This window comes from Sesamum indicum, linkage group LG11, assembly GCF_000512975.1.
Source record: "Sesamum indicum cultivar Zhongzhi No. 13 linkage group LG11, S_indicum_v1.0, whole genome shotgun sequence".
NCBI classification, from domain to species: domain Eukaryota; kingdom Viridiplantae; phylum Streptophyta; class Magnoliopsida; order Lamiales; family Pedaliaceae; genus Sesamum; species Sesamum indicum.
The window spans coordinates 11713261-11727810 of record NC_026155.1 but is presented as its reverse complement, the minus strand read 5'-3'; the positions used below and the strand labels follow the sequence as shown (position 1 = coordinate 11727810).

Genomic DNA, 14550 nt, shown 5'->3' with positions numbered 1-14550 from the left:
TTTTTTATTTGACAAAATTAAAATAAAAGGCAAGCACATATAAAGAAAAGAACGACGCCGTTACAGACACTTAATAATGAAAATTGTCATGTGGTTGGGCAGGCAGGCAGGGTGATGGAGTTGATTGAAATGATGTATGCAGCACGAGACAGCACATGAAAGTTTTATTCATAGACCACGTGAAATGTGACAAACTCAGAACACATTCGCTGTGTTTTAGGCATTGGTTCTTTCCAGTTTATGCTAATCATTGTCTCTATGTTGCGTTGTAACAATTGCGTTAGATAAGTTCGGCATATAATTTTTTTTCTTTTTGGTCTTATTCCCCCAAAAAAAAATTAAGAGAAAGCAAACGGTTATCAATGACACTTTCATATTGTGTTTTCACTTTACATATACATAGCTATAATGTGAAATCTGTTTTAAATATAAATGAAAAACTTGTTGTATGTGCGTGTGTGTGTTCATATCTAATGAAATTTAGAACCCAGACCGAATAATCAAACATACAAATCTAATCCACAGCGCTGCTGAAAACCATTTCCTCTTGAGTTTATCAAGTTCCTATAGTTGCACTCTGAAGTCTATACCACACAAACAAGATTACACTTAGCGCAACAGTTCGGTCAGACGAAAACACTGCCAAAAACCAAACAGATCATCATATTCCTGTACCTGTGGTCACCAAAAACGGATTCAAGAATTTTCGCATTATGGAGACAATGTAAACATACATGATACAACTAAGGAACAACTGCCTAATCTTGCTTGAACTGGTGACTCAAGCCTGTGCTTTTCATAGCCCATAACATCCATTTGATACCAACTAACAAAAATGTCCCAATAAAGATCACCTTGAATGCTTTCTCCAAGAGTTTGAAACCATTCCAGAATTGCAATTTACAGAATGGTGATTAACATAGCAATGAGAAATCAGGATCGCATATCTTCAAAAGACAAAGTTTCAATCATTTCGCTCCTTTTAGTCATCAAGCAATACCACATGGAAGTAACCCGCTGCAAAGTGCTCCAATCCCTCACTTCTTTTTCTGTGGCTTCCTTTTTTGTTTGTTTGCATGTTTTTCATTTACATTTCATGACATCCATCACAGGGTTTGCGTGGACTATATTTTTTCAATTCTTTTTTTTCTTTTTTTTTTTTTTTGGGGGGGGGGGGGGGGGCAACTGCGCTCCAAAATTGACCTGCATCATAAAATGAATTGATGAGCCCGAAAAGATAGGCCTAACGGAACAAAATGTGGTAAGCCTGAAAAAAGACTTGAATATCCAATTGCAGAGAAAAATATTCCTTACTGTTCATGCATAGTGACACAAATATTTTCTCAATTTTGAGTGCCATGAACTTGGCAGAGGGGCATCAGGCAAGGAAATCAATCAGTAGAATGGAACAAAAGATGCCAACTCCCACAAGCATAAATATCCACTAAGCTTGAACACCGCCTAACTATTACATAAGCTCTTTCAGATTACCGATGCATTAAAATAGCCACAATTATCTCCACCATGCTTCCTCTCTATACAAAGATGCATGCATATTTGTGTTTTCAAGGTTTAAGTATTCCTAACATACATATAGCAATGCAAATGAGGGAGAAAATACCAGAACAGAAAACTCTCTCTCCGTGTGGTCTCATGCTGCTTCACGTATTTTAGGATTTGGGGGGGAACCAATAATACTGGCAGGGCCTTTTGCGAGATGACCTTTGGCATTCCCACCAGATGGACCGCCTGGGTTCTTAGTTACCATATCAGTGGCCACAATTGACTTCTTTATCTATGAGAGAAGAAACAAGTTAAAAATCTAGTTCGAACAGAACTACAAATTGTAGAACCTGAAATTAACCTGAAACTAAAGACAGCATCCTGATATCCAGGTTCTACTATTTCCCATTAACCGCTGATGATGATTTCAAGCAAAAGAAGCAAATGAAGAAGCAGAACTTACAGCAGCAAGCCGCTCTCTGTGAATATCACTTACAATCTGGAACCATAAGAAACATGTGAGAAAAAAAGATGAGAAAGTTGTGTGGGAGAGAGAAGCACACAAGAAGCTTTGGTGACTAGATAAAGAATCAAGACCAATGTGCTGGTCATCCTCTTACTGAAAAATGATCAAAGGATCTTACCGGTTTCTTGTACGTCTTAATCTCATCCCCACCAAAGCCAGGAAGAGTCATATTCCAGTTTCTTTCTAATTCAAAATACAAGTAGCAATTTAAGGTATATATTCTTTTTATAACTAGAAAAAGAAACTCAGAGAAACTAACCAAGATGTAGGAGTATGTCCTTTGCTTCTAAAGTGGTAGATTTCCGATGCTTAGCCAACGAACAGCCAAATGTTGTAATCTGGTGAAGTTGAAGTTAAAGTTCTAATGAGCTACCATCAACGAGCACGAGAAAAAGGATTAAGGATTTACAGCAGAAATGAGTTGATAGTAAATCTACATAACAAATGTACACAGAATTAAGCAACAGAAAAGCCATATGTAAAATTGTTCAACTTTTGTTTACCAATTTTGTAATATTGTATTCCAGAGATACTTTGCAAGCCTTTTTAAGTGCTAGAGCAACCCCAGGAAGCGAAAGAATCGTTTTTGTCATGACAAAAAAGAGGAAAAACTATCGTCCCCGGCCAATGTCCACTTATTGATTATATTATAAGGAATACAGAAAGATACTCCCCGTTTCATCTTGCAACCAATCACAAGTTAAATGTTTTTGCTAACCAGATTTGCATGAGAAATCAACAGTGGATGATCATCACTGGATGAATTACTTGGTCTCAAAAATTCACAGAAGTATACAGGTAACTCTATGGTTGATATATCAGAAGTTTCAGTACATGTTGGGTGCAACAAGAATAAATGTTATGATAGCAAAGATCAGTATGCAGTAAACATATTTGTGGGACACCACTTCTAGAAATCTGCAATTTCCAACTTACTGATTCCACAAAATCCTCAGCAATTTCCACAAGAATGTCTTCAACCTCAGGATCCAATTTCTCAGATGGGTCAATCTGGGAAAACAAAGAAAAGTCAAACACATTGATAATAAATATCAAACATATAACTCTTAGATCACAGACAGGTGCAGATTGAAGGACTCAGTAATGCAGTATGCACCAAAACCAGGCACTTGGAAAATCAATTACGAAAGTCAACTATGCAACCATACAAGTGCAGGCAAAGAATACATATAAAACCATCTTGGAGGGGGCAAAAAGAAGAGATGTCAGGTGGAAGGGCAACATAGACCTCTTCCATTAAGGCATTAACATTAGAAGCCTAGCCACATGCGGCTTGACTCTTAATTGGTAAGAGGCAAAACACATGAAATATCAAATCATTGAATCCACAGATGTTGACAAAATAGGAAATAAGACAGGCATATTCACCTGGTTTACAAGTTCCTGAATGCTTCGCTTGCTTACAATTCTGTTTGAAGATTCTTCAGTATCCGTGATTGCAGTTTTACTGAGGGCTCCAGGGTGTGATGCACTAGATTGTGTCATGCCAAGAGGCGGTTTTTGATTCCCCAACCCCGATCCCCTTGTGATCTGTTGTTGATGAGATAACGACTGTTGAATCCTAGAAGGTGGATATTGTTGGCCATGATGCTCCAGGGGCTGGCCTGAGGCTGAGGATTGTGGTGGCTGTTGGCTCGAACCAATTGGCTGTTGCTGTGGAGTGGTAGACATGTTTTGGTGATGTTGCTGAGGAATATGGGGTCTTTGCTGAAATGATTGAGTACTCGTCTGCGGTCTAAGTGACGGGGTTGGCAAAGGAGGTTTCCCTTGGGTTCCAGAAGACAACCATGGTTGATTCTGGGGCTGTGGACTTTGAGAACTGCTAGGTGATGGTGATCCCGGGGATCCCAATGATGAAACTCTAAGCATACCATGTCCTTGAAAATTCTGATTAGAATAGGAGCAACAAACACATACAAGTCAAATATACTGCTAATCAGAAATCAGCAAATAAGCCACTTCTTAAACCAATCTGAACCTTGGGGGTGAGAGCCGGTTTAACTTTCAAACACAACAACATTGATAAAACATAGCCAAACAACATAGTGACATACAAAACCGAGACAGCAAATTCACCAACACTCAGTAACCAAGAAATTCTTCAAATTAAACAAAGACAAAGGATCATGCATCCACAATAGTAAAAGAAAAGGCCAAAGCAAAATCAGCAAAAGACATGTTACCCCAAAAAACATGATAGTAGCATTTAAAAGCAGAGATTTCCAGATAAGAAAATTTTCAGTGCAGAGCTGTCCGACACCTTAGAAGGAAGGTTTCTCTATGTTGTACAGATGCATGGGAAAGATAATATAACACACAGGAAAAACTAATCTCGAGAAAAGTAGGAAATGGAACATAAGGACACAAGCAAACAACATAGTAATGATTTGAGTTTGACAAGTCATAGGAAACTTCATGACTGATCACAAATAACAAAAATATGGAACATGTGAACATAATAAAGCAAGACAAGCATACATTACATGCTTTGAACTTAACCTTGCACCATCATTATCTTGGTAGAGACTAGAAATGAATGTAAAAATAATAAAAGCAATACAAACATAAACTACATGCTTTAAACTTAACCCTGCACCGTTGTTATCTTGGTAGAGACAAGAAATGAATGTGAAACTCACGCACTAGTAATTCTAAAGTCACTGGGACATCATGACACTCTAAAAGGCAGTGAAGTTCATAAACAAAAAGGAACTACTTGATTCTGTTTGTGGTTCATTTTACACTGCCAAACTAATACATGCATACCACTCTAACAAAATGTCCTCATTGCAATTGAATCATATCAGCTGCTTAATCATTCCAGCTTTCGCTATGCACTACAGAGCACCAAACTTAATTTAACTTGAAAATTGCCCTGTCAACTGTCAGTTATGTTTAGAATTTCAGGTCAAGTTTTTACATATAGCACCTTGAGTAACTTCATGAGATGCTCAAATTTAGTAACTTCAAAAATCTTCATAAAACAAGTCTATAGAAACAGAAGGGGGTCCCAAGTTTTCTGAACTACAGAAAGAATTTCAAAACTTCTCCTCATCAAAGATACTTCAGTTTCAATATTCTCAAGTATTTAAGGGCACAAATAAATTTATCAAATCAAATCAAATCTTAATCATCAATGACATGACATGACATGAGCTGTCTAATAGGCTTTTCCTTCTACCACTTTATTTCTACTTCCAGAATCTGATAAGTTAGCAACCTGTGCAGCAGGAGACTGACTACTTGGGGTAGTCTGCGGTCTGAGAGATGACTGGGAAGGCCTCAACTGATGAGAAGGAACCCCTGATGGCCGCATTGAAGACGTCGTACCCAGCGAACCCGTCATCCCCATTCCTGGCATTGGCTGCCTTATCTATGATATATAAACAAGGACTGAGACAAACACCCAACTCCACAAGCGTGTAAACAACATTGCAGAGAAATAAAAATTTACTCAACTACCAGAGCCCATCAAAAGATTTTGCACCACCGAGATTCAGAAATCTACTTAAAACCATAAAAAAGAACTCCGAGCATGGCTGTTTTTAAGAGAATTACAAATTCCACCCGCACCCCCACCCCCCAACCGATAATTTAACCTAGACATATCAAGAACACACTTCCCTGTTCCCCTGACCTAGAATCTCATTTCCCACCCCGAAACACAAATATGTATAATGAGTAATGAGAAAGTGACACGGATGAAAAGTAGGAATTACCTGGGATGGTTGGCCGTAAGATGGGGGAGTGAGTGAAGAAAACGATGCAGGCGGAGGGGGAGGAGTGGAGGGGTTATGGGCAGGGACTCCAATGGCCATTCCGCCGCGAGGGGGCGGCGGAGCGGATATCGAAGACGAAGTTGAAGCCGAAGAAGAAGGAAGTGGAGGCGAGGGAAGAGAGAAGTGGGAGTAGGGCGGTTGCTGCCATGGTCGGGTATTGAATGACGGCCTTGTTTGGGAAGTGGTAGATTGTTGGGATTGAGGCGTAGTAGGAGGTTTAGAGGTTGGGGTTGGGGTGGGGTTTGTTGGCGGTGGCAGCGAAGAAGAAACAGGTGGTACTGCGGCGGAGGTTGTCGGGGGCGGTGGCGGAGTCTGGTCGGTGGATGATTGTGCAGCGGAGGGGGTTTGTTCCATCAGATCAGCCTGAGTACGGCAGGGGGGGGGGGTTGAATTGCTGCCCTCGGCGTCGTATAAATAGTAGTAGTTGTTTTTGAGAGGAAAACGTTATTCTTTATTAAATTAAATTAATATCCAAATTAAGCATTATTAATCTTTAATGATATTACTATTAGAAAAAAGAGAAATTATTAAATAAAAAAGTTAGTAAAGAGAGAAAATGCTATTGCCAAAGTAAAACTATTGGAATTGTCTGTAAATATATATATATATATGTATTTTTTTTCATTTCATCACATTCTTGTTTATAAAATTCTTTTCTAAGTACATCTACATATATATATATATATAACTTGTTTTCTTACTTAAAAAACATCGTACTTATCAATTACTATTATCGTATTTATTTTATTTTATATTTGAAATATGCATTGGTCACATATAATTTTGATGGTTTATGATCAGACGATGTAAGATGTGAACCATGCATTGAACAGCACATTGGACGCTAAGTCTGCATCCCACATATTACAAACTTGCTTCGACAATAAGATCCACCAAATTGACATGGGAAGGCTTAGGCTTGCCCCTGCATTCACAGACTGGGAGGTTCTCGGCCGAGCGGGTTTGCCACAGTTGCAATTGAACGAGGCACTTGAAAATTTCTCAAACATTTGTTGGTAGTTTGATGACTAGGATAATTTTGGGCAACTAATTTTCTAAGTAAATTCAAAGTTTGAGGACCAAATAGTGGTCGGGAGTAAATAAATAAGACAAATTATACTTCAATTGATGAATTGGTGGGTCTTCCATTGGATTTTTGGTGAAATTTTAGGGCACGAGAGAAAGAGGGAATTTGGAAAATAGAAATTATGGAATAAGAATGCATGTATTAATCGTTTTATCCACATCTCTGATCTCACCATCCTCATTCACACGTAAATCACAGGCGCTTTTTTCCGGCCAGCATTGTAAATTGCCGGCCAACTTTAGCGTTAAACGTGTCAATTGTCACATTTAAATATTTATAAAAGACTAAATGTGTTTTACGTAACTGAATATAGAACTATATTTATTCACTAAATAAAATATGTCGAAATTATTGAACTTAAAGAATTAAATGAGAAGGAAAAAAAAGACTTAAAGTGAAATTGCTTGTAGTTACAGGACTAAAAGATTTTTGTCCTTTGGGAATAGGGTGAATAGCAATTTATCCTCCTGTGTTATTGAAAATGAACAAATTATCCCCTTATAAAGAATAAATAGCATTTTACCCTCTTGTATTTTAAAAAAATGAAGCAATTTACCTCCTAAGGGGTAAATAAATTTGCTCCATTTTTTTAAGCACGTGAGGGTAAATTTCTATTTTATATTTTATAAGGGGACTGTTTGCACTTTCCATAACACAAGTAGATAAATTGCAATTTACCCTTTGGTAACGACTACAATCTTGCCCTGTCTTTGCATTGGGTTGTTCATAGGAGCAGAGTGCCATTTCTAATATCTGCATTCTCTTCAATAAGAGGAGAACACTCTGGACTTGTGTTTCCATCCTCAACAACTTGTGTGATGTCAGGGTCCCTTTCCCTGCACAGGTAACACTTAACTAAACTTCAAATGTCACAAAATTAATAAATGAACAAGAAGTTGTTGCTTGCAAGACATACGTTTTCGAGTAGATGAAAATCCCGACCGCCACAAGCGCATAAGCCGAATAGTATAACCAGTTAACCTGTGATTGACAGCCGTTGTGTCGCCTGTGAATAGGTGATTACACCAGGAGAAGCAGGCGAACGAGTGAAAATTAGGAAAAAATACATACCTGCTGCTTGTAGATAAACAGTTTTATTAGAACTGCCCACATATCAGACGTCAGAAGGGATAGATTGAAAAGTGTGGCTCCGCTCATCTGTATCAGCATACATGTGCAATAGTATGGTTTAAAAACATAGCTGATGGTTGATTTACTGCAAAATTCAGCAGCGGATGAAGCTGACCTTTAGAACAAAAGGGCCGAGCGTATAGAAAATGAAGCTCGCTGTCGTGTTTCCAACATAGGCTAATACCTGTGGACGAGGGAGCGATGTCAGACAAAATATGGTTTGATTGGTTTCAGGACAAGATAGCTGCTAGATGTTGCATAGAATCAGACAACTTTTACCATGATATGGAGGTTGTTTTAAGAAGAGAAAACGTAGGAGAAATGAGTATTTCTGTCTACTTACTAGTTGAGGAGACCAACTGATCGATCTGAGGCTCTTCCTCTCCAATGTGGCCCTGTAAGAAAGTGAAGGAAATACAGAAATTACAGTCTCGAATCCATTTCTCTGGTTTGCTTAAAGACAAGGATACATCCCTGATGCAGTGACAAGCATGCCGAACACGCTGACCATTGTCACTACTTCAACGCGGTCTTTCTTCTTAACACAAAATTCCTGTAAGAAAGATACAAATATACGTCTAATAGTCTAATAATTATGTATTCATGACTTGACAAAACATTAAAGGGACAAGACAGTTTCACCAACCACCCCAATGTTGCTCATTGCCAAAAAAACTGTTGCTGCGATGACAAGAATATCGCCATAAAGAGGTTTAGGTCCACCTGAGAGGCAAATTCGATCATGTTATGACATTTATCTGTACTGAAATAGTTTCTTGATCATGTATTTGCTAGAACTCAGGGTGTCAACTACATTGGACGAGTCATTTGTCGGTTGGGCAGAAAATGTTACCTCCAACACCGGGATTAGAATCAGACAGAATCACTAGACCAAGGCCTACTAGACAAACTCCCGCCCCAAAGAACTGCCAAAGGGAATATCGCGTCCCCAAGACAAGCCGTGTCAGAATTATCGCCCACGCAATCGTCCAGCAATCGAGTATCGTCACGCTGGTGATTGATGTGTACTCGTAAGCTTTAGTCACTGCAATAGATCCATCCGAAATGAATTTCTTCATAATCTTGGGAGTTTGTATATGTTTTTACTACAACAGTGGATTTGAAATAGAAAAATCCAATTCAACACAGGAGAAGTGCAAGTCAACCAGCATTACCAAGATAATTGCCTAGGACATCAACAAGGCCTAGAAAAACATACCAATACCACGGAACCTGCAGTTTTGGACACTAAACGGAGTCAATACCATGGTTGTCCGAAATCAAAACGTGAGATATCAATGTATCTAGTTAATGTAAAAACCAGCAATTTGTGTCGGCGGTAGAGCATTATGCTTCCGTAGACGAGAGCCAGAACCATGTATGTGAAGAATGAGAGAGTTAGCGGTGTATGCACACCTACACAACACCCCACAATTAAACAGAGATCAGAGCACAATGTTATTGTAAGAAAGTGCACAAGTCATGAAGATCTATACCTTGATTGGTGATCAAAGAAATAGCAAAGCTGGAGGTGGCCAAACTAAGAGAAACAGCCTGACCTAAAAACAAGAGGAATGATGTCCGGGCCATGCCCTGACGGTTGATCCACAAGCAGCTGCTGCTGCTCATGGCTTCTGAGATATGTGGAAGAATGAGCAATAACTGGTTGTTATTTTAGTATTTCTTACTAGTTTCGAGGAACCATTTTTCAAGATTTGATCGGAAAACGAGGTGCACCTAACTGATGAAATGGCGCGTGTCTGATCAAATGAGGCGCACTTAACTGATTAAATGGTGTGTGTCTCAAAATGTCAACTACATATATACAACTTTTTGTTTGCTTTAAAGTGAGCTTTGTTTTATTCTACTTTTACTCCATTCTACACTCTCATCATTTCAAAATTTACATCTAATATTTTTTAAATTTATTTTTATTTAATAAATAAATCATCTAATGAGTCAAAATTTATCGAATTTTATAAATATTAAACAAAAGATGGATAAAAAATCATATTTACCTCCAATCATAATAAATCTTTTTATGATGAAATTACTCTTGTACATCTTTACACGTATTATAATGGTAGATTAGTCACAAAAGGTTTGTTTGACCTGCAATAAGTCAATTGAGGTACATATCGACTTTCATTCAATTTTTTTTTAGTATCAAGTGAATTTTAATTAACAAAAAACCTATTTATTATACGAAAGTAAATCTCAAATATACAAAATAAAATTTTCCAAATGACGTGAAATTCACATATAATTACATAAAAAAAAAGACAATGTAATTATCCCCGATATCTATCTAACACTCCGATGGTGTTTGGAATAGGTTCCGACCCGCCCCGCACTCAATGATTTTATGCTATTCGCCGAGGTTTCTTGTTCCAGTTTGTAATGAATTTAGACAAGGAAATTACACCTAATCATAGTGATTACATTACGCTCAAAATATTTCAGTGCGGTAGCTACTGTACTTTTATGCGATTTTAAACTTGTTTGAATACTGAATACACGACTTATTTACAAATCAGATCCATTTTTGTTTTATAATAATAAAAATTCATGTGAGTCATAAATGTGATGATGGGATATGATTTTTTTTTAGCTACGGGATCAAAGACTTTCTAGAAAACTTCCTTCACGTGCCACATTTTTAATGATCAAATCTATTTATTGGGTGTAAATTAATCGAAGGTAAATATTATGACTTTAGTCTCTAAATTTCATTTTTAATGTTTCTATTTTTAAATTTTAGTTTTTATTTTTAATTAGTCTGTCTAATAATTTTTCAGTGAAAATATCGCGTGAAAATAGTCATGTAATCAAAACATGATTTAGTTTATAGGGGTAATGGCTTAATTGTATTTACTACTCGATATATTAAGGGGGTGGCAAAACAATTACATTTATTTCTTCTCTGCCACATAAGCAATTAAATGAAAAAGAAATGTCAAATTCCATAAAAATAAAATTTGAATTTATATTATATACTAATTGTTGTGGCATGACGTCTCTAAATGTGTACAAATAATTTTACACACTTTTAAATGTATCATAAATTTAAGAAATATATACATAAAATATAGATACTTAAAACTATACAAAAAATTAAATTATAATATTGTAGATAATTTTAAATCATAAAATTAAAATCATTATTTTATATAATACAAATTTAACTGAAAAACTTACACCTTAAAAATAATAAGTATTTATTAGAAATTTAAATATATTATAACATCTAAATATATATATTGCAATTTAATAATGAATTTAATTTTCCAAAATAGTATTCAATATGTAATGAGATTTTGTGCATTTGTTTTTTGTTTTAATTTTTAAGTTGTATTGTTATTTACTAAACATATAAATGAGTGCTTTGAAAAGTTTTTATTCAATTCTTTTGGTATATCAAACATATAAATGATATACTAAAATCATTCCTTTCCTTAATTCATTATATTCTCACCAAAATTCATTCATATACACCAATTGCCTCATAATAAATGGTGCAAGTATCATTGGCTAAATAATTAAGGGTATGCTCAGTTCATTAAAATTGATCGAATTATCCCGAAATCAAGATGTACAGTGGGTTGAACTGGACTAGTCCATTCTATGACTGAATTTTTAATCAATAACAAAATGGGCTGGGTTGCCCTAAGCCTGCTTGGGATCAGGCCGGTCCCAAGTATTGGAACTTCGAACCAACTAGCCCAATGGTGCAGAACCACCTGGTCCTGAATCGGGCTTGGGCTAGGCCAATTGGGTTATTTTTTTTATAAAAATAATACGTGACATATAAATTTCATTTTATTTTGTAAACTCACTATTTTAGTAGCTTTTTTATACTTTTGAAATTCTAAAAATTATTATTTTTATTGCTTTACTTCTAAATTTTCAGTACTTTAATTCATTAATACTTTTTATTTATTTTTTCAGAGTTTATTTTAAATTCTTTTTTATTTATTATCATCTAAATTTATTATTGTAAGCTTGTTTGTCAAATTATTATTGAAGTTCATTATAATCTTAACTATTATTTTTTCTAGTTATGATATTTTGTGTATATAATTTATTATTTATGTTATTTCATAATACAACCATGAATTTAAATAATTGTTCAAAAGAAAACCTCTATTTCATAAAAAGATAAAATTAAAATAAACATATGCAGACTTGATCGAGCCTCAAGGGGGCTGGTTCATGGGTTGGGTTTGAGTTTATAAATGAACCCATTTTAAGGCCCATTTAAAGGCTCAAGTCTATTCCAAAATCGATCATGAACAATAGTAGATGGATTGTGGGCTAGACTTTTTTGAATTGATTTTTGTGCCGATTCTGAATCGACCAGAACCACTATCCACCTGAATCTAAAAATTGAGTGCAAATCATATATAGTTCAATACTCTGCACGAAGTTTTTGAAAAATTTGTCTTTCCATTAGGTTTCGATTTTGACCCTTGATAAACACAATAAAATAGGATATCAATATATATATGTTATTATCGAAACTTTTGTTCGATTTACTGACTGCATAACTTTACCTTTCTTTTATATATATATAGATACATATTACTCATAAAAATAATTAATTTTTTTTTTAGTAAATGTAAGTTTTATTAATAAAACAAGATCGTACAGTACAACAATGTCTCAACTGGTGGTTTCTCCCTTAACAGGCCAAGAAATACGCCATAATCTATATAATAAAAAATCAAAAAAATAATAATAATTAATTACGAAATTCACAACACACGATCACAAGATTCACAACACACGAATATACAATAAAATTCATGACGTGCAAATAGACTTCTACCAACAAAATCCAAATTACAATTCCCAAATTGACATCCCAAGAGTCAATCAATTGACAATTTAATCACCTCAATATTGCACGGATTAGCCCAAACATTTAATAGTAAACCAAGTTGAGTGGAAAAAAAGAAAAGAAAGAAATAAAAGGCATAGTGATAAGGGCATTGACCCTTTCCTCCTTGCAGGAGCGATTGGTGAGTGGCTTTCGTGCGTATATCATCATACCTATGATTGTGTTGAGCAAAACAGATGGACGGTCCAACAATAATGTAATAAATCCCTACATTAAATTAACACACTATTTATTTATTCTCGTCATCCATAATTGACGACCATTAAATAAGAAAAGAGGAAAAGTCTACAGAGAAGCAAACACGCACAAGAATCACGCTACCTACTTCTACCCACCTTACTCCTTATCAACATTTTACATTTCATATTCACCTTTTATCTTAATCTTATATTTATACGTGCTTATATTTCTAAATTATATTATTTTACTTAAAAAAATATATTAATTATTTATTAATACGACATCAATATACGATACAAAAATATAATAAAAAATCAATGCCAATCTAATTTTAAACCTCCCAGAGTGACACATTTGCTCCACATCACCCCACCATACCCACTCCCTCGTCGCCACGCGTCCCTCACCCATTCAATTTTGTCTAAAAAATCACGTCATGGAATCTTAATATTATATGTGATACCGTAATTTATATATAAATATAATATTAAAAGAAATAGTTTGGTTATGTTATGTGGTGTATGGAAAGATGGTAAGTAGAACATAATATTATTTTATAAAAGAAAATTCAATGTGAAAATAATATAAAAAAATAGTTACAGTTTTATGATTTCTTGAAAAATGGAAAAAAGAATAGTATTGTAATATAAAAAGAAGGGTTTGTTGACAATAAACATGGGGGACCATACAATCCCAACTCAATAGCCTTGTTGTTTGTGTTGTGTTGAATCTATTATTCTGATTTACAGCTTCTTTGGCTTTCAGGAAAAGAAAAAACAGAAAAGGCAAAGGGGAAGTTGAGTTAAATTGATCCTCCTTTTTGGGCATTTCCAGGCTGTCCCTCTTCTTCCACTCTCTCTATCTCTTCTATGATTGACTCACTCTTTTCTATTTCCTTATTGAATTCCCTTTTGGCTTTTTTCTCCCCTTTCTTGGATCCTTCCACTTCCCCCACTTTTCTTTTTATTATTCCTTCTCCAATCCCTTCCTCTTCATCATATAGATTCCTCCCCCTCCCCCTTGTGCATAAAAATCATCATACGCAGCCATCACTTTCCCCCCTTGATTTCTCCTGGTTTTGGTGTTCTTGATATGGCTGAAGAGCACGGGTTTCAGGCTCCCGAAGGCCACCGCTTGTGCGTCAATAACTGCGGCTTTTTCGGCAGCCCTGCCACGCAAAATATGTGTTCTAAATGTTACAGGGACCTTTCCATCAAGAAATCTGCTGATTTTTCCACTCCCTCGACTGCGCCGCCGCCGTCCACCGCGGCGCAGCTGAGTCTTTCCTCGCCGGACAAGGCTGAGTCCTCCGTCGCGACGGTGGCGGCTCAGTCTCCCCCGATGCCGGTACAGCAGCAGGCACAGCCGCAGCCGCAGCCGCCGACGAACCGGGGCTCCACGTGCAGGAAGAAGGGGGGGCTGG

General features: G+C 36.2%; 3 protein-coding genes across 6 annotated transcripts in view; 1 reads left to right on the top strand and 2 right to left on the bottom strand.

Moving 5' to 3' along the window:
* On the bottom strand, positions 1151-6229 carry LOC105174087 (transcription initiation factor TFIID subunit 12). Of its 2 annotated transcripts, XM_011096072.2 has the most exons (9): positions 5770-6228; positions 5271-5423; positions 3419-3937; positions 2966-3040; positions 2289-2367; positions 2148-2212; positions 1967-2002; positions 1622-1795; positions 1151-1203 (listed from the first exon to the last, which is right to left on the bottom strand). In XM_011096072.2, exons 1-8 carry the CDS (start codon positions 6181-6183, stop codon positions 1652-1654), a joined length of 1485 nt encoding a protein of 494 aa, XP_011094374.1. In that variant the 5' UTR covers positions 6184-6228; the 3' UTR covers positions 1151-1203; positions 1622-1651. The 2 variants fall into 2 exon arrangements, 1 of the variants encoding a protein (XP_011094374.1); XR_002288020.1 differs by lacking the exon at positions 1151-1203 and having other exon boundaries at positions 1656-1795; positions 1865-2002; positions 5770-6229.
* LOC105174086 (solute carrier family 35 member F1-like) lies at positions 7217-9825 on the bottom strand. 2 transcript variants are annotated; one of them, XM_011096071.2, is made up of 11 exons: positions 9544-9825; positions 9369-9463; positions 9267-9280; positions 8901-9058; positions 8694-8770; positions 8518-8600; positions 8391-8442; positions 8163-8231; positions 7988-8074; positions 7833-7897; positions 7217-7752 (listed from the first exon to the last, which is right to left on the bottom strand). In XM_011096071.2, exons 1-11 carry the CDS (start codon positions 9674-9676, stop codon positions 7641-7643), a joined length of 945 nt encoding a protein of 314 aa, XP_011094373.1. In that variant the 5' UTR covers positions 9677-9825; the 3' UTR covers positions 7217-7640. The 2 variants fall into 2 exon arrangements, with proteins under 2 accessions (XP_011094373.1, XP_011094372.1); XM_011096070.2 differs by having other exon boundaries at positions 7237-7752; positions 8901-9092; positions 9223-9280.
* The window catches only part of LOC105174085 (zinc finger A20 and AN1 domain-containing stress-associated protein 4), a 1110-nt gene continuing 455 nt past the window's right edge, over positions 13896-14550 (top strand). The window contains exon 1 of one of the 2 annotated variants that reach the window (XM_011096068.2): positions 13896-14504. In XM_011096068.2, coding sequence (XP_011094370.1) covers positions 14220-14504 — 285 coding nt within the window. In that variant the 5' untranslated portion in view covers positions 13896-14219. Of the gene's footprint in view, positions 14520-14550 lie in introns of both variants that reach the window. The other variant, XM_011096067.2, reaches the window with a different exon arrangement.